This window comes from Microcaecilia unicolor, chromosome 2 (assembly GCF_901765095.1).
Source record: "Microcaecilia unicolor chromosome 2, aMicUni1.1, whole genome shotgun sequence".
In the NCBI taxonomy this organism is placed as follows: Eukaryota; Metazoa; Chordata; class Amphibia; order Gymnophiona; family Siphonopidae; genus Microcaecilia; species Microcaecilia unicolor.
The window spans coordinates 414,736,764-414,762,306 of record NC_044032.1 but is presented as its reverse complement, the minus strand read 5'-3'; the positions used below and the strand labels follow the sequence as shown (position 1 = coordinate 414,762,306).

Below are 25,543 nucleotides of genomic sequence, written 5' to 3'. Positions count from 1 at the left end.
AGGTAAGAGCAATGCACCCAGGGGTGGACGGTGGACACTGCACTCGGAGGGGGGGGGGGGGGGACACTGCATCCAGGAGGGTGTGCAGCAGCGATTCACCCTGAGTGGCAGCCAACCAAGGAACACCACTGGGGGGAGAGCTTCCCCTGTACTGAGGTGGCTAAGTGTAGGGAGTGTCTTTTTGGATAGATGTAAAGCAACCTATACTAACTGTTGTCCTCCTAAATTCACCCCTGGCACTGCTCCATCCACAACTATCTTCCCAGCACCATAAGCAAAGAAAGGTGTGAATTACCGTTTTGGTGGGATTTTCCTTTACATTTAGATGAATCACAGAAGGTCAAAGCAGCAGAAGAGAGTTTCCCAGGGTGAACAGGAGCAGAGAAGGAAAGAAAAATTAGATACAGAAAAAGACAAAGAAAAAAAAAAAGACGCAAGCAAAAGTGAAAAGTTTGAAAATAAAATAGTATATAAGCTGGAAAACTACTACTAATCATTTCTATAGCATTACTAGACGTACACAGCACTGTACACATTATATGCAAGTACTTTCTCTGTCCCTAGAGGAATCATAATCTAAGTTTATTGTATCTGGGGCAATAGAGAGTTAAGTGACTTGCCCAAGGTCACAAGGAGCTGCAATGGGAATTGAACCTAGGTTGCCAGATCAAAGCCCGCTGCACTAACCATTAGACCACTCCTCCACTGTCATACTAGCACAATCAAGGAGGTGCTGCTCCCCTTTCAAAAAGCACACCAAGGGTCAGTGTGCTCTGGCTGCTCAGCATCTAATTCTCCTTAAGTTGCTTCTGTATAGCTAATAAAAATTGTTTTCCTCTATAACGGATGGGGGTGATCTATACCTGAAAAGTTGGTAGTTTGTGCATGTGGAAATGCCAGGCCCATGCCCAGAAATCATAATGGGCTGGATTGACATCTGATCTCCGAGTCACTGGTGATACTGCGTGGGCAGTGTTCAGCCCTATGTGAAAGCGGTCTCAGCTATACTTGGCAAACAGACTTAGGCTCATATTAGGCTGCTACTGAAGCAAGCTGCCATTTGGAGCACCTGGCTGAGGACTCATTGTGATGGTGGGTGCACTAGGAGGGGAAAAACACCTTAAGCAATTGTGAATAAAGGTTTGTGGCCCAACATAAGCAAGCCCAATTGATGAGGAAGCTCAGAATAGCAGGTAGGAAACAGGGGTGTGTGTGTGGGGGGGGGGGGGGGGGGCACACAAAATCCCCACATAGCTCACATAAAAATCCTTTATCACTTGGTACCTTATAAATGTGGTCACTTACATTAGCACTTACCAGTGCTCAGTTTCACAGATTTGTAGTCCTGCCCACCCCCCACCCCCCCAAAAAAAAGTCACTATAGAGTATGAGAATGGCTCCGAAATGTGAAAATCTCTGAAAAGCTCTCTCAATATCAAAGAAAGGTTCATAGCACAACAATGTCCTTGAATATACTGAAACCTGTACAGCTTGTATGTGCTTGAGATGTTTTAGACTTTTTTGCATTTTAATATCAGGGACACAATTTTTCAACTGAATTTGGGGCAAGGATATCATGTCCTTTATGGCATATGGCTGTATCCATATAAATCAAAAAGTTAAAAACACCCACATTCAAAATAAAATGGAAATTACTACTTCAAAATAGTATAGAATATATTTTCTTATGTCAGACCATCACAGTCATGTAACTCCTCCAAAGCTTTCATTTTAAAACCATAGGCCTGACTGTTCTTAAAATAAAAAAAAAGAAGATCTATGATGGTCCAAAATAGTGTAGAAAATATTTTCTCTGTTGTACCATCACATTCATTTTTTATTTTAAAGAATGGTCTAAGGCTTTAAAGTGAAAGCTTTGATGGGCTACAGCTACACCATCTGATGGTCTGTCAGAGAAAATATTTTCTAGACTATTTTGAAATGGTACTTTGCATTTTATTTTGAAACTTTTTTTTTCTTTCACTATTTGATCTTTGTTATACCCCATTCTGAAAATAAATTTCTTGCCAGTATACTTCTAAGCCACATAAAAGCATAAAAATACTCGTGTAACTGTATCTTCTGGAAAAATACAGAAAAATGAGGAATCAGTGTTTCTGTATGTTATATAAAGCATTTTGGAGTGATTTTATAAGATGCACAAACAGTGTGACTCTACATGTCTTTTCCGGGAAAGATCTGGGATAGTGGTAGTTGAGAAGTTGAGCTGCTTGGTTGTACAGCTAGAAAATCTGATTTTGCACATCAACCTACTAACCTGTTCATTCATTCCATCACAACATGTGAATCCCTGGTACTTAAGAGAACCTCTTTCCCTGCTGCTGCCAGGACTGCATTAGCAATACCCTTTGCCTCCAAGCTGCAGCTCCTCTAGATGCTACTGCTTCCAGTAATCCACTCAACTAGCAGCTCTAGTGGCAGGGAGAGGAAGAACTCCATCAAAGCTGTACGATAAGATAAACAGTGGGCAGAGTATAGGAAGGACCAGAGAAGGCCCCGACAGCAGCAGCAGTGAGCACATCTTGTCTCTACTTATCCAGCTAATGAGGAACTTTGCACCACGTGTACACTTGGCTCTTACAATTTAGGTGTGGAGCAGCTTTAACGGCTTTTACATGAGACAGAATCCTGTGAATGACTCATTTGTCAGAGCTCTAATGGCCTCATTTCTTCCACAGAAAGGAGTATCTGGCACAATGAATTGAGTGCAAGCAGAAATGAAAATCAGAAATCTGAAAACCTAGTGAGAGAGAATGGAAGGCGCAACTGGAATTAGAATACTTACACTACATCAGGGCCACTGTGAAAGAGGGGACAAGACAAGACAAAACAATGAAGATTCCAAGATGATGGAGACCGGTGAGAAATAGCAAAAGAAAGGTAAAAGCAACAGGGTAAAATAAAAAGTTTACAACACGAGCACAGATGTATGAGAAATGCAAAATGATGCAATGCACAAAAACGTGCATATATCCACATCACCATGCCCCAGAACATAAAGAATGCAATTTATAAAAAGTACCATGAGTAGATGTATTTGCTTTAATGAGTTAGTCACAAGCTTGCAGGATCTGGAGTTTTCCTCATTTAGCTGTTTTCATAATGCACAACACTGGCAGTTCTATTCTCTCCGAGGTTATCAATAGAAATCAAACAAAATAAAACATGGAAAAGAAAATAAGATGATACCTTTTTTATTGGACATAACTTAATACATGTCCAATAAAAAAGGTATCATCTTATTTTCTTTTCCATGTTTTATTTTGTTTGATTTCTATTGATAACCTTAAGAGTGGACTAACACGGCTACTACACTCCTATTCTCTCCGAGAAACTTTTCAGGAAATGTTACCTCAGCTTAGCCACTAGAGGGTGCCAGATACACAAGGAATAACTAACACCTCCTTCAAAAGCTGATCCAAATCACTACTGCTGGACCTTGATTTCTTAGCAGTAACAGTACAATATGTGAAGCATCTGTAACCTTTTAAGTTACTGCAGTCTTCTGGCTTTTATTTCTGATAACAGAAATGAACGTGTATAATAATATGGCACAGCAAATAAGCAAACATCAGTTCTTTCAATGTATACTCATACTCCAGACTGTGAAGTATTTCAAGCACTACAGTCACAGGTTGATGGGACACTTTGTGGCTCAATTTCCCTCAGGAATACATTATGGAAATTTGGGGGCACAGGAGAACCCTGCAGGAACTAGGCAGGGCCAAGAAGGCTGGCATGGCTGCTTCACCCAAAGAGGCAGTGAAAGGAGCCAAAAATTCAGGCAGGCTGTGGATGGAGCTTTCTCACTAACACCTTTTCAGCACCCACATACAAGGATAATTTTATGCAGCATTTTCCACATGCAGAAAATGGCTATCAAATTGCACAAGTGTTCACAGGTGTACACGTGCTAACAAAAGCATGCACGTTTTTACATAGTCCATGCATAGGTGTTCCTGGGAAGAGGGAGGGTACTATCTGGGTGAAGATGGGCAGAGCTGTACGCCACCCTCCATTCTTAAATATGCATATACCCGCATAGACTGCATAGCCAGTGTAACTGTGTGATTGGCCTTTCTAAAATACGCAATTTGACTTTTGTTTTTAAAATAGGTGCCTTGTTTGTTACATAGTAAATAACGGCAGATAAAAAGACCTGTATGGTCCATTCAGTCTGCCCTACAAGGTAGCCAATGTTGTACCTGTTACTCCAGTGCAGGTTCTACTCCTTCATGAGTGAACACTGGCATCATAAACAGGGCACTTGGTGATTTGTCACCATGGCAACCTCATATAGACAGTTACATATGATGGTATCTCGGAACACAATACCCTGCCATTGTGATATGCTTATTCCTATGAAGTTGTGATAAATGTCTAGCCCCAGAGCTTGTGCCCCGACTGTGAGAAATTATGAAAGGACACGGAAAAATAAAACAACCTTGCTTTAGGGACAACCCTGCTAGTGGTGCAACAGCAGCGATAGAGTCCAATCTTTGGAAAATATTTCCCTTCGAATACTCTTCCAGAAAGCGGATCTGGCTTGCATTAGTTACAGCCATCATTTTGAGGAGATGATGTGGAGGAATGGTTAGAGGAAAACATTATATTAAAATATTTTCAATTGTTATCTCTGGCTTCTGCTGATATTCTGTCATCATGAATTTCAATGAAAAACATGTCCTGGTTATGGACAACTAGAAACAGTACATAGCTACTAAAAAGGTAAAAAGCTCTTGCCAAATGAGGTGAGTTCCACAGGATGATGCCTGGCAATGGCAGATTGCCGGAACTTTCCAGAGCAGCTGTCTCAATAGCAATTCAAAGAAAATGTTTTTAATTAAGCTGCTCTATTTTTTTCTGTTTCTGAATATCAATAGGCCGGTTAATTAAAGAACGCATATCAAAGTGCAAACTCCCATATTTTACCAATATTATTTTTAAACTGAATCACAATTGTGTGTCATTAGGCATACAGAATGCTAAAAAGTTGGTATCACTTTTTTGCAGATCTGTAGCTCAATAGGGACAAAGGAGGAATTATAAGCTATTTAAAACATCTTTTGACTCAAAAATGTTATGCTAAACACAACATAGAAACAAGTTATCTGCCTTTTTTAGCGGACAACTTCAACTTCAGATTCAGTGTTCCCCTAACCACAAAATTAATGGACTTGTTAAAAGACAGAGTAAGACGTAATGCACAAAACCTCAAAATCCAGTGCCCGGCCACAAGGTTTATTTATTTGTTACATTTATGTCCCACATTTCCCCACCAATTTGCAGGCTCAATGTGGCTTACATAATACTGTAAGGGTGTTCGCCAAGTCCGGTAGAGAAAGAAATACAAGGTTATATTGAGGACAAATAGGTAGGTGCGATTCAGACACAATGGGGGCCAAAAAGAGGGAAGTTGTAAATTGTCCAGTTCGATCATTGGTTTAGCTGTGTTGCCGGGTGTAGGGATTTAAGTTGGGTCCGTAGGGTAAGCCTTTTTGAACAGGTTGGTTTTTAGCGATTTCTTGAAGTTTAAATGGTCAGAGATTGTTTTCACAGCTTTTGGCAGTGCATTCCATAATTGAGTGCTTATATAGGAGAAGCTAGATGCATAAGGTGTTTTGTATTTGAGACCTTTGCAATTAGGATAATGGAGGTTTAGGTATGTTCGTGATGATCCGGTTCTGTTTCTGGTTGGTAGGTCTATAAGGTCTGTCATGTATCCTGGGACTTCACCTACTAAGTCAGCTACTTGCTTCATGTGCCTCCAAATTAAATAGCTGTCAGGCTGCAGGATATTATTGAAGGCTTAAAAATCATTTTTAAGTCTGGCACACACGTTTTAACAACAAACATTTTGTTTTGAAAGGCAGAATTTGACGTCAGTTCAGCTTTATAAAAATTCAAGTGACATGAGAGGGTGGGGTATGAACAGCAACTAATATTTACTGTAAATTATATTAAAAGGTGGAGGACTGATGTAGAGCTGCAGTGACAGCGTTTAAGATACACATCTGCTAGTGCCCATCCCAAATTTAAAAAGCAGGACAAACTGCATTTGTAAGTCACTGCACATCAGCAATCCACACATTAAAACTAAAGAGGGAACAGTTTCACACACTACAGCGCAAATTACCCCAGCACATGTAATGCAAAAAGCCTCTGAATGTGCTGCAAAAGGGTTAAAATCAAAAAGGAGGAAACACCCCAAACAGTTTGTTGCACACAAATCATTTATCAAACATCAAGCATGCAGACCATTCCATCATCAAAAAAAAAACCCAACTCCTGTGATAGCAAATCGGATACTAACTTTGTTACCACCGTTGTGACCTGTAGAGAAAAGAGAGCATGTTGTTGTTTGCAGATACACTGAAAACTATTTTACAATCCCCTGGGCCCTCCACTCCAAGCCATGAAGAAGGGACAAGTCACTGCAATCTCCACCCACAGTCAGTGAGAGGCAAAGAGCTGCTTCCATACCCCTTCACCCCACAAGCAGCAGGCACACCTACATGCAAAGAGACCCAGGAAGAAGGGTGCAAATCCCTAACATGGTACAAGAATTCATTATATTACTGTTTCAGAAACGAATGCCAAAGAATCCACAGAGCAGACAGGAACAATATTTCCTTACAAGGGAATTTTTCAAAGGAATGGAAATAGTCGGTTATTTCTGCTTTCTGAACATAAAAAAGGGGCTTTTATTGGACTTTGGATTTATTACTTGCCTTATCCACATCTGAGGTACATTCCCTGCACAAACTGGTTGACACTATAATTGCACTTTCTGCTTCTTTTCCATGAAAAGTGAGCATGATATAGTAGTACAGGTAGGAAAGTGACAACAGGCTTCAGCAAAATGTCTGGCACCACGCACAGATCCTAATTTTGCAATGCAGAGAGAGATCCAGCGACAATGAAAGAGGGAGGAGAAGTAAGTCACTGGGCTGAAAAGAAAGTAATGTACTAGGAAAGTGAAAAAAGAAAAGACAGCTAAGGAAATATTTACAGACAAAATGAAGAGTTATAAGGCACATGGCAGAAGAAAAAGATAGCAGACAAATAATTTGGGAAATTTAGAACCCTAAAGAATTTGTTTGGGTCTAGAGATCGAGACTGCATGCGAGTTTGTATATGTGTATATACATACATTGATATAGCTATTCACATAGAGAAGAAACCCCATCTTTAACCCTATCTAAAAAGACACACATGCAAAAAACATCATGGATTCCCGGGCAAACTCATTTCAACTGAAACTGAACACTGAAAAAACACACTGCCTCATCCTATCCTCCCAACACAACAAATACAAACCCACAACCATAAATACCCCAGGTTACACCCTCCCTACCTCAGACAGCTTGAAAATACTCGGCGTCTCACTCGACCGCAACCTTACTCTTGAGAGCCAGGTAAACTCTGTAATAAAGAAAATGTTCTATTCAATGTGGAAGCTCAAACAACTAAAACCTTTCTTCCCAAAAGAAACCTTTCGAAACCTAATACAATCAATGGTCCTAAGTCATGCAGACTATTGCAACAGAATCTACGCAGGATGCAAATAACAACTCACAAATAAACTCCAGACCCCCAAAATACAGCAGCCAGATTGATATTCAGCAAAACACGATTCGAAAGTGCAAAACCCCTTCGAGAAAAGCTGCACTGGCTCCCAATCAAAGAACAGTTCATCTTCAAAATCTGCACCTTCGTCCATAAAATTATATATGGCGTAGTCCCAGGATACATGATAGACCTCATAGATCTACCAATAAGAAACAGAGCCGGATCGTCAAGATCATACCTAAACCTACACTACCCAAATTGCGAAGGACTGAAATACAAAACAACTCACGCATCCAGCTTTTCCTACATAAGCGCACAACTATGGAACGGCCTCCCAAAAGCGGTGAAAACAATCCATGACCAACTGAACTTCAGGAAATCACTAAAAACCAACCTCTTCAAAAAGGCCTATCCCAATGACCCCACGTAAACCTCTTCACCAAGGAACATAACGTTACTAATGATCATACCGGACATCACGCAATCTTCATCCCTTCCAATCTTCCACATATACCTCATTCGATCTCTATACAACCTGTATTTGTTATCAACCGACTGGGCAAACGCATTTGACTGTATTATGTAAGCCACATTGAGCCTGCAAATAGGTGGGAAAATGTGGGGTACAAATGCAATAAATAAATAAAATAAACTCCACCAATTTGTATTAACTGGTATATAAAAGAAGCTGATGTGTCAAGTTTACATACAACTTCTGAAAGTCTTCTAGGGAAACTAAAGAGTTACACTGTGTGAACACCTGCATTCAGTTATTCTGTTTTCTTTAACCTGAATTTCCAGCTCTCAAGACTCCAGTATCGGCAGATTTCAGAAGATCTGCTATGGAGTTATCTGCTGTGCTGGCCTGTGATAAATATTAGAAGGGTGAAAGTCACATGAGCCTTATCTGCAGTTCTTGCCAGCTAGTGTAACTTATGAAATAAGGAAGCTTATTTGATAAGCAGCTTATGTACTTCACAACTTAAGATTCAAAAATATCGAACATCTGAGGGGGTTGTGATAAAACATAGGCAAATTATTTCAGAAAACCTGTTAGTGTCTGAAATATGAAACCGATTAATAAGGGCACACCTTCACTTCACTGTAGCCAGTATCTGAAACCAGATTTTGTACAGGTGTGTATTGGGGGGGGGGGGGGGGGGGGGGTTGAAAAGCCCTATGCTTGTGTCAGAGGATAGCCTGAAAACAACCCACCCTGTATACATCTATATTCCCTTCAAACAGAACCCCACAGAAATCACCAAGGAAATAATAAATAGCATGACCATCGGCATTCAAGTTAAAACTCAATAGAGATAAAACCCAATGTCTCATTCCCTCGACCCAATACAATAATGTTCCCCCCTCGGCAATTAACGCACAGGGTTCATCCCTCCCAATCTCAGACCACTTGAAAATCTTTGGCATAACAATTGACCGCAACCTAACACTAGAAAGCCAAGATAAGAACATGACCAAGAAAATGTTCCACACTTTGTAGAAGCTCAAACGTATAAAACCTTACTTTCCCAGGGATTCATTCCACAACATGATGCAAACCATGGTGCTAACCCATGTAAACTACTGCAATAGTATGGTTAAATCATTTTTATTGTTTTTCTCAATATACCGTCCATACAGAATGTATTCACTCCATAATCATCAACATACATTCAAACCTTGTATTTTCATCTTAAGTAGGCCAAAAAGATCAAATCATAAGAAAACTACAGACAGCACAAAACACGGTTGCCAGACTTATCTTCGGAAAAACACGATTTGAAAGCGCGAAACCCCTCCTAAGAAGCTTACATTGGCTTCCTATTAACGCTCGCATACCATTCAAATTATGCACAATAGTCCACAGAATCATCTACGGACTCACACCAGATTACATGACGGAACTTATCGATCTACCATTAAGAAACGTGACGAGAACAGCAAGAACCTACCTAACCCTTCACTACCCCAATTGTAAAGGTATAAAATAATTGATACTTCCTATGGTACTTGCTAATGAAGATGAATTCAATATATACTACTAGCAAGATCAGTTCTCTCTTTTTTCTTCTTTACGGAGGAAAAGACTTCAGAGAGGGGGGTTTGATGGGCATATGCTGTCTGGCACTGTATAAGGCTGAAATATTTAGAACTATGGGCTATATCTTGCTATATTAAGGACTGAATTTTATCAGGGTCTGGCTATGCATAAAATGACAATAGTAAAAAGTGTCTCTGAAAAAAAACAATTATGTAAAATTTCCACAAATCAGCCTGAATGGGAAGTACCAGGAATGTGAACTGTTCAAAATGTTCCTCACCACACACAGGCTTTCTAAGAAAGGGTCAAATTTACCAACAGCTTTTCTTTAGGATAGACACTTGAGAAAACCCCTTTTGAAAGAATAAGGCCTAATATACCTGCATTTTGAGGTTAACCCTACCAGCTCTCAAAACTATAGTGAATTTCACAATTCATTTTTGTAATTCTTTCTGCATAGGAACGGTACACAGGAAACCACTACCTGAAAAGGCATTCAAGTCCCTCCTGCATCTTCAAGTTGCATGGACCTGTGTACATATGGAGGCTCTTGCAACCTTAACCGACTGTAACTCTGCTATGGGGAAACTGCAGAAAACGGGCCTCTCATTCTACTGGTACCCAGTCATCCCACTTGCTTCTGGCGAGGTGAAACCAGCATCTAGAAAGCTAGCAAAGGCCTTCAAAGGCTAGGAAAGGGCACTGCCTTAAATCCCCAAACACTCTTGTGATCTTGTGCAGTGTGGCATGCATGCAGGCCTAGCCTTGTACAATTCTCTTGTTTCAGACAGACCTTTCCCATGACAACAGTGATGTCAAAAACCCAAGGGCTACATGAACAGGCAGGACAAAGGGGGTGGTTGTTTGCACAAGAAGCAATTACTTCAATTAGGTTAATTCTGCAAGCGCAGGAAGTGCCTTAAACCATCAACAGAACTGTGTTTACTCACTTTTCATACTTCTGCTCACTGCCTCCATAGATGCCTATCCTGAGTGCACAGGTTTGCTACACCTGTGCCATAGAATTTGATTCCAAAGAAAGAAATCTCAAGGTATAAGAAAGCAGGTTTCCTGCTACTAGAGAGAATTCTTTGCCTGTCACTATTTATTACATTTACTGAACCCATTTAATTTGATAGCGGAAGCCCATCTCCAAGTCTGTAATTGGAAACATAACCAAACGCTCGATTTGGCCGCTGGGCAGTCAAGAGCAATTTTGGCCATTTCCTGTATTCAATTTTCCACAGACAGAAAAAAATGTGCCTTAAAAAGGAATCCAGTGAGCTTGCTCTGTCTGCCCCAGCAGATGCTTCCCACATTCCCAGCAGCAATGTGTCTCTGTACAGCCAGACATCACATAGGCAGCATTAACTCATAGAATAGGCTTAACTTTAACTGGGTAACTGCTCTATCATTTTTCTCTCTTTAGCTCATTAAGTAAAATAAAAAGTGCAATTGGAGAACAGCTTGGAAGCATTTTTAGAATTAGTTAAGTTAATTTGAGTTTTACTAAAATTAAGTTTGTATAATGGCTATACTGTAAAGAAACAGGAGGTTGTGCATCAAACACAGATAGTTAATTCCTAAAAATGTACATCAGAGTATGCTAGTGTCAATACAAAACTGGAAATCAAGTAAAATTCAAAACTAAAGAAGGATTTGTGCTAGAATTTTGCGTTGTTTTTAATGGACTGTTCCCTCCCCCACCCCAATATCAGGGCCATTTCAACACACGACATACATTGACCCAGCTCCTTAATCACTACGCTCAATTTCTCCTTACAAATCTAAAAATGACACTAACACTGAGTCTTTATAAAGGTGCCACAAGTTCATTAGGACAATTTGCTTGTGTGTTTTACTTCAGTGTTCAAAATTTAAGCTAGTTCAATGAACTTCTCTAATTTTTAAGTTGGGGCCACCGAAGGAGAGCTGCCAAATATCCCCCTATGTGTGGCTGTGACCCTGCTGACTAGTGTGTGTCAATGACAGCCCTTCCAGCCCACCTTCAGACTTTTCACTGAGATATCCCTCAAGGAAAGAGAAATTAGGACTTACCTGACAATTTTCTTTCCATTAGTTCTTCACACTATTCCAGGACGAGTGGGCAGTTATGTCCATCGACCAGCAGGTGGAGATAGAAAATACAGAACTGAGCACCACTACATAGCTCCCTGCTAGCAGCTCAGCTCCTCAGTATCAGTCCTCAAGGAAGGAAGAAGAACACCCAATCAGGAGCATGGTCAGCTACCAACACATCCAGCCCCAAGAAGCATTTGAAGACAAGGTCCCTGGAAGACAGGATACAAGACAGTGCATAGAGCCACCAATGAGGGCATCGAACCACGGGAGGGCTGCTGGAATAGTGTGAAGAACTAATGGAAAGAAAATGATCAGGTAAGTCCTAATTTCTCCTTCCATTACGTTCATTCCCACTATTCCAGGACGAGTGGGATGTCCAAAAGCTATCCCTATGAGGGTGGGAAGCCAAACCTGCCACACACAGAACCGACACCCCAAATGCAGCCGCTGCCTGCGTGGCCCCCGCTATACCATCATACTTACTGAAGACAAGCAGAGAAGCCCACGCCTCTGCCCTACAAAAATCCTTCAGGGAAGACAATGAAGCCTTTGCCCAAGATGTAGACACACGCCCAGGACAGTGTGCCTTCCAACCCAAGGAGAACAGCCTCCCAGAATACAGGCTGAGACCACAGCCACCTTCATCCACTGGGCAAAGGAAGTCTTGGATGCCAAGAGACCCAACTGCTGTTTACCTAACTGCCCAAAAGGTCTATACGAAAGGTGGAAGAAATCGAGAACCTCGAAAAAACGCAAGAGCCCTGTGAGAGGCATATAGCCGACTACATAAAAACCAACAAGCACTCGGGCAAGAAGGACAAAACTGCCCGAAACAAGACCCACGCCTCAAGCGCCCCAATAGCAACGAGTTCCACGTGAGAACTGTCAGGAACACCTAGCGACGGGGCACAAACGGAGAGTTCTACAGCACCCAAAGGACCAGCATAAAATCCCATTCGGAAAAGGCACTCGAAGGGCTGAATAGGGCCCTATGAATTGGCCGCATCAGAGTCTAAGGTACCACTTCCAGGGCCGCTACCACAGAACCAAGGACCTGCACGAAATCCCAGGCTGGAAGCTGGGAATGAAGCAGGAGCAAAGAATCCAATGCGGTAACTTAAAGTGCCACCCTCTGTGAGAGCTCACAGGAAAACCAAAAGAACACCTAAACCAGAACGGAAAACAAAACAGGAGGCAAGCTATTGTTGAAGAGGCCTCCACACAGGCTTGACAAGAGGAGTCCCGGATTAGCCAGCTGTCCAAGTGCAAGAAGAAACAAAACCTCCATCTCCGCAGAAAGACTGCTATGCGCATGACCTAGGAAAAAGGTCCCCGGGCCTGAGGGGAGGCCAAATGGCCGGGACCGGAACTGAAAAAGAACTGCAGAAGCAGCCCGCAGAGGGGAAGGCAATTGCGTCTCCCTGGTCTCAAAAGCAGAGAGAACGCTCGCTCCGAACAGACGAGAGCACAGACCTCAGGGTCACCATCCGAAAACAGACACCGGTGGACCCCTTAAGATCCAGATTGGATTGCACTGCTCCCGTCTTCCTGGGAACTCCAAAAGAGGAGGGGAACCGACCAGACCGCACTTGGCGGGAGGGACGGGAACAATGGCCCAAAGGGCCAAAAGCACCTCAACTGAACTTCTACCCTGAGCTGCCAGAGGCTCCCCCAACAAGGAGACTGTAAGAAGACAGGAGCTACCGGCTGGGAGAACTCCAACTGGAAGCCATCACCCAGAATAACCAGCGCCAGAGCTGTGGAAAAGGTACACCACAAGTCCTGATAGGCCTGAAGCAGCCCCCTGTAGGCCCAGACGGACCAGCCGGCCTGGCTACATTGGGATTGCCGGGAGACAGCAGCCACGCACTCTGAGTGTCCTGCCGACTCTCCGTCCCCCAGCCGAAAGATTGCCGGGCCCGAGACTGAGCCCTCTGGTCAAAGGTCTGACAGCCAGACCTACACATGGAGCCGTCACGAAACAGGGCACCTGCCAAGTCCGCAAGGTGAGCAGAGACAAGGAGCATCTTCTGGAAGATGCAGGGGCCCGTTCACCCAGCTCCTGAACCAAACTGCTGAGGCCATTTCCAAAGAGAAATGTGCCTCAAAGGGGTAACCCGACCATGTAGGCTTGAAAGTGGCAACCACCACCCACGTCCGCAGCCAGAACTGACGCCTCGCAGACAGCGTCAATGACATGCCTGTGGCTGAACCACTAAGAATGACATACACAGTGGTCATCAGACAGGCTAAGCCCGCCCATGGACTGCCCTGGGAAAAGGGACTTCTGATGCCAGTGTAAACAGGCATGTGCCACCAAAGGGCCACAAATAAAAGCCTGCAGCTCCAAAACAGTCACTTCAAGGTGTACTGCAAAGCCCGTTTTGGCTTCTTATCTAGCAGATCCCTCAAGGCAAAGTCACCAAACACCAGGAGGGAAGTACTTTAGGTGACTGCAGACACACAGACCACCTAAGTAAGGGAACATCTCCTCCTTCTGGCACCAGAGAAAAAAGAACGAGTCACAGTCCTCCCAAACTGTAGGCCTGTGTCAGACGCACTCCACACTGCGGCAAGCAGAACTTGAATGCCCAGGTGAATGGGGGAACACCCTGAACGGGCCCCTGAGGCCCTTCATAAGGCTAGCCGCCTGACTACCTTCTGGAAACTCCCCAAGGGAGTGTGGCAATTGCCTCTGAAATCAGGGGGGCCGCCTCCTAGCAGCTCAACTGCAGCGAAATCCGAGACTAAGTCTCCACGGGGCAGCAGTCGCAATCCCCTGGGAAGAGGCAGGGAGATCCCCATCTCCTCTCTCTCTCGCCGGAGCTGCCAGGTCCGCTGGAGAAGAAGCTCCTAGCCCCGGCCCAAGGCTTGGTGGAGCAGACGAAGGGATGGCCCTGACCCAGAGCCCCCCCCCCCCCCCCGAAAGGGACCCTCACCGACACACATGGTTGCACTGGGGCTTCACTTCTGCTGAAAAACAAAATGGTCGCCATTCCTGCCTCCTTCTGAGGCAAAGAGCCGAGGCCCTGCATCGGGGACCGGAGTCAAAAGAAAAGCGCTGCTGTGACCGAGCGCACCCTGTATGTGCGAGCCCTGAATCAGCTCCTCCACTCGGAAACCAGACTGTACACCGTGCCGTGGTCCGAGAACACCGCCCACTGCTCCTAGCTGCCCGATGGCGGGCAGCAGGTTGCACTCTAAGTGGGGGCTGCCATGGCCAGGGACTGCCGCTGCGTGGGAAAACATGTGGCACACCGCGCTACCCACCCGTTTTATTTTATTTTTATTTTATAGAATCAGGAGATTAGGCAGTTTCTGTCTTAGGAAGAATTACAGTCTGATTGTATCGGCCAAACACCTCAAGGAGCAGTAGTGAGATTTGCACCAGGCTCCCCTGGTTCTCACTCCACTGATCCAATCACTAAAACTGCTCCTCCACTTCCTCCATGTTTGTTTTTTTATGTAGCACCAACACGCAGTGCTCCCATTGATGTCCCAAGGCCTGAAGCACAGCAAAAAGAACCCACCACCCTAGGTCCACACTACCCGGGGACATAGTCACCCCCTCTGTCACAGCAGGGCACGGCAGCAGAACCAGCCTGCCAGACTTACTGTGCTGCCTGCTACTCCTCATCTTCTGAGCAGACTGGTTGCTGAGCAGGCTCTCACACAGAGGAAAAACTGGGAAAAGGCGCAGAACATCCCAGGGGGAAGGCATGACAGGGACCCAGCACCACCAGGTATGTCTGCTCAACTGCTCAACTGGGAACCAGTTGACCAACTGGACCAGGAGCAAGGCCTCATAACTAGAGACAGAGGAAGTCTGTCCATCCACCTGCTGGAGACAGAAGATACTGAGGAGCTGAGCTGCTAGCAGGGAGCTACAGTGGTGGAAATAAGTATTTGATCCCTTGCTGATTTTGTAAGTTTGCCCACTGACAAAGACATGAGCAGCCCATAATTGAAGGGTAGGTTATTGGTAACAGTGAGAGATAGCACATCACAAATTAAATCCGGAAAATCACATTGTGGAAAGTATATGAATTTATTTGCATTCTGCAGAGGGAAATAAGTATTTGATCCCCCACCAACCAGTAAGAGATCTGGCCCCTACAGACCAGGTAGATGCTCCAAATCAACTCGTTACCTGCATGACAGACAGCTGTCGGCAATGGTCACCTGTATGAAAGACACCTGTCCACAGACTCAGTGAATCAGTCAGACTCTAACCTCTACAAAATGGCCAAGAGCAAGGAGCTGTCTAAGGATGTCAGGGACAAGATCATACACCTGCACAAGGCTGGAATGGGCTACAAAACCATCAGTAAGACGCTGGGCGAGAAGGAGACAACTGTTGGTGCCATAGTAAGAAAATGGAAGAAGTACAAAATGACTGTCAATCGACAAAGATCTGGGGCTCCACGCAAAATCTCACCTCGTGGGGTATCCTTGATCATGAGGAAGGTTAGAAATCAGCCTACAACTACAAGGGGGGAACTTGTCAATGATCTCAAGGCAGCTGGGACCACTGTCACCACGAAAACCATTGGTAACACATTACGACATAACGGATTGCAATCCTGCAGTGCCCGCAAGGTCCCCCTGCTCCGGAAGGCACATGTGACGGCCCGTCTGAAGTTTGCCAGTGAACACCTGGATGATGCCGAGAGTGATTGGGAGAAGGTGCTGTGGTCAGATGAGACAAAAATTGAGCTCTTTGGCATGAACTCAACTCGCCGTGTTTGGAGGAAGAGAAATGCTGCCTATGACCCAAAGAACACCGTCCCCACTGTCAAGCATGGAGGTGGAAATGTTATGTTTTGGGGGTGTTTCTCTGCTAAGGGCACAGGACTACTTCACCGCATCAATGGGAGAATGGATGGGGCCATGTACCGTACAATTCTGAGTGACAACCTCCTTCCCTCCGCCAGGGCCTTAAAAATGGGTCGTGGCTGGGTCTTCCAGCACGACAATGACCCAAAACATACAGCCAAGGCAACAAAGGAGTGGCTCAGGAAGAAGCACATTAGGGTCATGGAGTGGCCTAGCCAGTCACCAGACCTTAATCCCATTGAAAACTTATGGAGGGAGCTGAAGCTGCGAGTTGCCAAGCGACAGCCCAGAACTCTTAATGATTTAGAGATGATCTGCAAAGAGGAGTGGACCAAAATTCCTCCTGACATGTGTGCAAACCTCATCATCAACTACAGAAGACGTCTGACCGCTGTGCTTGCCAACAAGGGTTTTGCCACCAAGTATTAGGTCTTGTTTGCCAGAGGGATTAAATACTTATTTCCCTCTGCAGAATGCAAATAAATTCATATACTTTCCACAATGTGATTTTCCGGATTTAATTTGTGATGTGCTATCTCTCACTGTTACCAATAACCTACCCTTCAATTATGGGCTGCTCATGTCTTTGTCAGTGGGCAAACTTACAAAATCAGCAAGGGATCAAATACTTATTTCCACCACTGTATGTAGTGGTGCTCAGTTCTGTATTTTCTATCTCCACCTGCTGGTCGATGGACATAACTACCCACTCATCCTGGAATAGTGGGAATGAACGTAATGGAAGTGGGTATTTCCAAATGCATTCTTGTCTATTGAGAAATACCTTGTCCTTCAAGCAAGTGGCTCCTCCTACCGTCTACTTCCCCCTTTCTTTCTGAGATTGCATAGAGAAGCAAAGTAAAGAAAACAAAAACAACACAGAATGAAGATAGGAGCTGCCTAGAGGTCTCCAGGGGCTACCACTAGCCCCAGGCCTTTCACTAAAGAACACTGCAATAGTCCCGTAAAGGACAGATAGGAGAAAAGCATTTTTTGCCATCTAATCCTTTGTAAGGCTTTACTGTCCTGCTTTGAACTGCATTATAACACTGTACCACACTGATCCAGCCTCAACCACACCAAAAGCCCTTCTTTGGTTATACCACAGAAGATCTAATGTGAGCCCTTCTGCCACTTGTTTCAGATCTGCTGTGCAGCAAATCCATTCATTCTCCAGAATCCCATATACAAGCATTTTCATACTCAAACTATTTCTCCTCTGAGTGGCTGCATGTAACTGGGAATATTTTTCATCTCATGAATCAAGATTGCCATTCTTTGTGAATCGCTCTGCAGCTGATAAGATGTGCCTGCTGCCTCTTCCTTATTATTGGGATTTTTTTTTGTCATACCAGTTCTGAGCTTCTTACAATGATCAATTGTTTTGTATTATTTCCTATTGCTGGAGGTTCATCTGTTTTTATTCCATGTTTTAATCTTCAAATCTTTCAAGTATATAACACACATAGGTTTATAAAAGGGAGGAATAGAGAATTCTGCACAGGATTAAAACTGTTCTTGGTTTGGAGTGGGGAAGAGAGACATCAAACCCAGAGACAAAAGAAAAAGTTAATATATATTTACTTGGTCAAATTAATACAAACATAGCCCAACAGAGCAGCTCACAGTAAAGACATTCCAGCCACCTACCCATTTTGGTGTCTACTGTCCCCCTGGCTTTCTGCATCTCCTCTTCTCTGCCCCTCAACCACCTCTTGGGCATGCTCAGTGGAACGCAGGTTCGTGGCTGTACCGTACATGGCGGGCTGCCGTGGGACATTAACTGTAGCTTTAGCAGCGCTTGGTGCCAGTGGATACTCATCGCTGCTAGGCCTGGGACTAGTGTGCATTTCAGGTGCAGCAGGTGGAGGTGGCGTGACCGTAGCCAACACAGACAAGGCATTTGGTGGAGGGGAAGCACGTGATGAAACAGCCATGGAGGGTGGGGTGAAGGCGGAGGATGCAGATGGAATGGAGGTGGCTTTTGGCGAAGGCACTGCCCCAAATGGCCTGGGTGCTTTATTGTAGGCGACGCTGGTAGTGGATGCTACTTTTGGCACAGCAGGGACAGGAGATGCTATGGGCACAGGTTTAAATACTTCTCTGGGCTCATCCTACATAAAACAAACAAAAACACATGCAAAAAAAACCACAGCAAATCACATGCAAGGCACATAAAGCATGAGAATAGCTGAGGCAATGAGAAAGAGATTAAACTTTTTACCTTAAAGGAGGAAGGAAGAAAGCAAAATGGTTTAAGAAGGGTTAAGCAGTAAAATCTTAAACAGGCACAAAAATTCATACACGTGGCACTAAGAGGTGCATGCTGAGATATGACTGTGCTGCACAGGAGGGAAGGAGCTCGAATGGCTATTTCACTGTCAGATGTGCTTCACATTTCTAGATGAGGTACTTAATTATGCCACTTTACTGAACTGATGCACTAAGGATGAAAAACTGCAGCAGCAGTAGCTGTTAAGAAGTTAATGGCTTGCCTGCTGCAGGTCCCTCTTATTCATTAACATTACTTCGCAAAAGGCTTGGAAAGTTGTACAGAAAGTTAATGCTCTTATACAAGAAGACGGACCATTCACAGACACACAAAAATGGCATTCTTCCAAATTTCTCAATAACTGAAATTGCATAATATTTTGATTACTTACAGTAGAACAGTCCATCCACTATGTAAGGCAGCACCACAGATGTTAACAAAATTGGAGGTGCATGAACCAATTTAGTAATCTCACCGGCCAAATGCCGCTGGTGATTTGTAATGAATGGGGAAAGAGGCTACAGTGAAAAGTTGGGCATCCATGAAGGGCATCTAATTTTAGAGTCTTGAAGCATAAGAGGAACTCGAACTATGTCCTTGTATAAGCTCCTTCCATAAACTGTCAATGCATATTTAAAGATCGCATGCTGAAGATGTCTAGCAGTTCTTAACACTTCCAGGGCCAGCCTTAGGGATGCCGCTGTGGTGCTCCCAGGCAGATACTTCACTCTCTGGATCTCCAAGGGTAGGGGAGGACGGGTAGGGGAGGGAGGCAACACAGAGCATCACCAGGCTAAGGCCAGCCCTGGACACTTTACCCCCAGACTGGCAGCAGGAACTTACCTTCTGTGTAGGAACAGGTTGAGGTTTTGGTGCAGCTGGTACTCTGGTAACAAAAATGAAAGATGAAAAATTAATTAAAATTGTGTTGGAAAACTGGCTGCTTAACAAAGTCAACACATCCAGGTAAAATCTGGTTCATTGATAGACTGTTTCAGCCTTTTCCTTGGTTCACAGGGTTTAAAGACTGCAAAGATTTGATTTTTGAAAACATTTAGGGGTCCTTTTACTAAACTGTGTAAGGCTCTACACGTGCCCAGAGCTCGCCAAAATGGAGTTACCGCCCAGCTACTGCATAGCTCTTGCAGTAATTTCATTTTTGGCACGCGTCTGATAAATAATTTTTATTTTCGGACGTGTGTATTTGGCGTGCATAGGTCATTACTGCCCAGTTATCGCTTGAGACTTTACCGCTAGGTTAACGGCTGGCGGTAAGGTCGCAGATCCAAAATGGACACATGGCAATTTTGATTTTGCTGCACGTCCATTTTCGGCAAAAATTTTTTAAAAAGGCCTATTTACAGGCGCACTGAAAAATGGATCAACGCGCGCCCCAAATCTGTACCTACGCTACTGCAAGCATTTTTCAGCGCGCATTTGTAAAAGAACCACTTAAATATTCTACTCACTCATCACAAGCAGGGATGATCTTGAAAACTGCCTACATTTCAGAAAGGTCCTTTTTAAATTCGGATATATTATATACATGTATACAAACACACACACTTGGTACTGTCTTATTGGTAGCATGGATTCTATTATACTGCACATATGAAATTCCTACAACACTGCTACTCCAGATATGGAGCTACATTCCTCTACTGACATCAGCAGACAAAATTCCCACTAAAGAGTGCTTTTGCTTTGTTTTGTTAAAGAAAAAAAAAAGACCAATTAAATGCACATGCCTTCTCCAAAATTCCAGCCTCTTATGGTAAGTGCCGACAGCACTCATGTACAATAACATTCTTAAATAACTGTGGCAGGCCCCGTTCCCCTTCCTTTACTATGATCACACAGTTCCAGATTTTTCTGGAGCATTTGCAATTTTTCAAACTCTATGATCTGTGCAGGCCAAGAAATAAATCTTTTGCATACCACCACCAATGCATAGTTTTGGTAGCATGCTAAGCCACATCATCTACCAATTACACCTCAAACATATTGCTACTCTGTATGCACTCTATGTGATAAATGTTACATGCTAACCGTTCTGCCATGTGCAGATGAGATGGAATTATTTATCAGCTTACCTCACTGAACAGAACAGCAGCAGTCACAGCAAAAGAAATTTAAGGGCTCCTTTTACTAAGCTGTGGTAAAATGTGGCCTTAGTGCAGTCTTGCAAAGGTTTCTCTCATGTGCTAAAACCATTTTTTTTTTTTTTGCAGCTGTAAAAATGGCCTATTTTTTGTAATTACTGCCACCCATTTTGTAGGTGGTAAGGGCTCATGTGCTGTCCTTGTGCTAACCAGTTAGCATGCAGTAACGTATCTGCACTAACAGATTAGCACAGATCACCTATTCTTCACTCCCCCCTTACATGCCCCCTCAAAAAAAGTTAAATATTTTTTCATGCGCTGTTAGTGCATGCATATTTGGCACTTACAACAGGAAGCCTGAGCACATCCTGCGATACACCATTTTAAGCTGCATTAGGTGCATGTTTGCGCCTAACTGTTTAGTAAAAGGAGCCCTTAGAGAGCATAACAGGGAACAAAGGGAAAACATAGGCTCTTTCCTGTCCTATTAACCTATGTGTCTTTATAAAATGCTAGCACAAATCCTGCAGAAACCCCCATCTAGTCTGCATGGGTCTATCACTGAAGCACCTCTCTATTAGTCAGTTCAAAATTAAGCTCACCTTCCTCTAATACTGCTGTAACCACAGAACCTTTTCTTCTCAAGTCACTACATTGGCTCTCAATCCAAATTCACACAAGAGTTCACACTTCTTGCATTCATACAAGCACATTCATGCTGCACCTCCTCAATTACCTCTACTACTACTACTTATCATTTCTATAGCGCTACTAGATGTACAAAGCGCTATACACACTGGACATAAAGAGACAGTCCCTGCTCGACAGAGCTTACAATCTAAATAGGACAGACAAACAGGAGAAATAAGAGACAAGGAATTACTAAAGTGGGAATGGTAAAACATTGGTAGTGAACAAGTGAGTAAGGATTAGGAGTTAAAAGCAGCATCTAATCTCCCTTACATCCTTGCATGCACACCATGAATCAGATAAGGTTCTTCTCTTCCAATTGTTCCCTTGACTTCTATTATCACAACCCCACTCTGTTTTCATCCTGCTGCAAATACCTGAGAATAGCCTTCCTGAGCCAGTGCATTACAATCCTTGTTAGCATAACCAGATCACTACAAGCCAATAATCCATATGTAGTAGGTACATTGCTTATGCTGGAAGCTACATACAAGCCTTTTACTTATCTACATGCCCTCTTGCTCACGGCATCAAATATTTAGCCACTTGTCATGAGGATCATAAAATCTTGTCTGCATACCCAAAGCCTGTGTCTCAGTTCCCTGAGCCGATATGGCAAAACTGAATTATTAATTATGGAGAACTCAGGCTGGTGTTCCAGCAAAAACCTTAATGTAAGTCTTTAATGTACGTATTAAAACACTGGTAACAGATTAGAAAAAGAACGAGCAATTTTTAATTTATGACCAGGAAGCCTTAGGTGCACATTTGACTACAATCATTTAATCACCAGGAATCACCAGAGTATTTCCAACCATCTTGTCATCCAGTATGCAGGTTACATCCTGATTCATAACAGTGGGTGTGGCTACTGAAAGTGCTTTGACAAACAGTACACTATAGTGGTCTTTTACAAAAGATTAGCTTCAGTTATCTGCAGCAGGGCCCATAGGAATAAAATAGGCCCTGCTGCAGATAACTCGAGCTAATCTTTAGTAAAAGATCCTCTTAGGTCTTTAACAATAAAACCAAACCCTGAAGATGGGAATGTGAGTAATATTTTCTATTCCCCTCCTTTCAATTCCATCAGTTCCTTTGGCCTTGAAATTCCTATAAGTCATGGTTGTCCAACCTCAGTCCTCAATCCAGTCAGGTTTTAAGATTTCCCCAATGAATATGCATGAGATCTATTTGCATGCACTGCATCCATTGTATTCAAACAGATCTCACGCATATTCATTGGGAAATCCTGAAAACCCAACATGGCGAGGTCCAAGGTTGGACACCCCTACTATATGGGATGCTTGACTTTCCTAGATCTAGGTAGTTTCAAAGAGTTTTATTGGAAATTCCTTACATCACTCTGTGTAAGTTTTTGTGTTGTAGGTTAGGCACAATTTTGGTAGCTGTCTGATGAAATCATTGTCATCTCTCGATGTTCTTGAGAGCTGTGAACAGGGCTGGTTGTCAGGCTATTCAGAAGGTATTTTCATACTTGTAGCACACCTCAATCAGGTTACATTTCTAGAGGGTGGTTATTGTACAATTCTGGCCCTTCTAACTACAAACCAATCACATCTCTGAACAAGTAGAACAATCCTATAGTGAAGGCACGACAGGGAATAATATTGAACACCAATCCTTTAGTGAATGCCCCACACTAACACTTATTATGTTATCTGCACCAGGACCCAATGCATGAAATGGGTCCTGGAGACAGGTAAAGTGAAATAATGCTAGTCCACACTAATCTTTAGTAAATCATCCCCATTGTGAAAAAAACGTGTGCACATATCCAATGTAATTATAAAAACTAACATGGGCAGCAAATAACTAACACACCTCACATACTGTAACCTCTTCAGTCTGATATTCTACCATCTTGCTACAAGTCACAAGACAGGCACAAAATGGAAATACAGAAAAGTACACAGAAAACAACGCATGAATACTCCCACCCCATCCATCACACCCAAAATCTTAACTCTTCCCATAGCAACTACCTCTCCTCCATCATCAAATTAACACATACCCCCATCTAAACTCACCCTATACCTATTCTAATAGATAAGAAGCCCTTCTGTGGGTCACAGTCTCAAAAGACCCCCACCTGAATAATTGCAAACGAATTTCCAAATGATTTCTCTGTGGCACTATCAACGTCAGGTTTTAAAGTCAGGTCCTAATCATTCTACCATACCTCTGCGACAGCACAAGTCAGGATCTACAGCAGAGTCTGCAGCCTATTTATAGACGGAAGCAGCCTGGGTAAAAAGAATTTCTTCGCCTTATGGACTAATTCCAGTGTTCAAGGGAAATGAATTCTGTATGGTAGGTGTCTCAGAGTTAAACACAGTGCATCTAGAGACTGCAAATTTAGAAACCACCAAATAAAGGGGTGAAAACTAAAACCTGTTGGGACAGAACATTCTAGCAGGTGTACGCTGAACCAGATATGCCCATCCTGTAAAACCATCATGAACATTTTGAATTTGGTCCTCCACATTAACAGTACAAACATCTCAGGATCAACCTCACATGACCCTAGTCCTTGGTTCCCACAAGAATCCTCACAGAAGCCTTTTGGAGAATCTGCAACCTTTTCGATAGCCCTACTGGCAAACCTTGACATCAGGAATTGCAGTAGTCTTGTCTGGCTCATAACAGCAAGAGGTAGTATCCACACCACCTTTAGGGGTCATTTAGTAATGGATACTCTATGCTATTGCTGTTAGTAAATAACCGCCTTGAAATAGGCCCACACACTGTGCCCATAACTGTTGTAAAGAGTATATCCCATTCTCATCACCTAGAATAAGTGAGCCTCTACGGTCAACTGTGCTGTGAGCCACAAACAATCAGGTAAATTTAAATAGAATCTTCTGCCTATTCAGCCACAGACATTCAGATTTACTTTAGATAGGCTGCAGTTACACAATTTTGCCAGTCCAGGAAGACACCCTTTTCTACTGCAGCCTCTGATCAGCTCCACATTACAGCAATGCCAAATGACAATTAAAAAGTAATTTAGTCTAAGATTGCTAAAATTATTTCACCTAGTGGTTGTAAACAGGTATTAAGAATAAGAGAGAAAACGGACCTCTGTGGGATGCTATAAAATCAGGGGCCTAGATACTGAACATTCAAATAATTTTACTAAATCCTAATTGCAATCAGGATTCTCAGAACATCACATTACCACACCTCCAGTCCCAACTGATCAAAAGATGATAGTAACTCCAGAACCCGCATGTTAAAGGCTACAGAGAATCTGCATATGTAGTATCACATTATACCTTATGCCATTGGTTCACAAACCTGGTCCTGGAAGCACCCCAGCTAGTCAGGTTTTTAAGTTAGTCACAATATTCATATGCCTCCACCACATGCAAATCTCTCCTGAATATTCATTGTGGATAGCCTGAAAACCTGACTGGCTGGGGTGCATCCAGGACCAGGTTTGGGAACCACTACCTTATGCTATAAGGTTATCTTGTTGGGCAGACTGGATGGACCGTATGGGTCTTTACCTGCCATCATCTATTGTTACTATGTCACTGAGCAACACCAGAAGAGAGCCACTCTTGTAGTCTACAAGCTTTCATATAGAATTAATACCAACTCAGTTCTGCAGTCCTAACTTCTCACTGCCAGGGATTAAAAATCTGAACCTTGCTCAAAAATGATTGAACCCAACTACCAGTGCTAGCAGGCCTATCTGTTCAGCATATAGAACACCGCCACATTTACAACAACAATTTTTTTTAAAAACCCTAAATTCAGACTGGTTATATGCACACATTTTGTGTGTGAAATCTATGGCTGTGCATTGTATGCATATAAGCAGTCAGCACCATTTTAGATGTGTCAGAACTAGGAATTCAGACGTACAGGTTAGTACATTTCAATTTTCACCTGTATGTTAGA

At 43.2% G+C, this 25,543-nt stretch overlaps 1 protein-coding gene across 6 annotated transcripts in view; it reads right to left on the bottom strand.

Moving 5' to 3' along the window:
- Positions 1-25,543, bottom strand: part of PDLIM5 (PDZ and LIM domain 5) — a 403,074-nt gene that overhangs the window by 203,027 nt on the left and 174,504 nt on the right. For 3 of the 6 annotated variants that reach the window (XM_030190704.1, XM_030190703.1, XM_030190708.1), the window contains exons 4-5: positions 19,668-19,710; positions 18,203-18,666 (exon numbers count right to left, since the gene is read on the bottom strand). In XM_030190704.1, the coding sequence (XP_030046564.1) occupies positions 18,203-18,666; positions 19,668-19,710 (507 nt within the window). Of the gene's footprint in view, positions 1-295; positions 314-2,806; positions 2,822-6,334; positions 6,355-18,202; positions 18,667-19,667; positions 19,711-25,543 lie in introns of all 6 variants that reach the window. The other 3 variants (XM_030190706.1, XM_030190707.1, XM_030190705.1) reach the window with 3 other exon arrangements.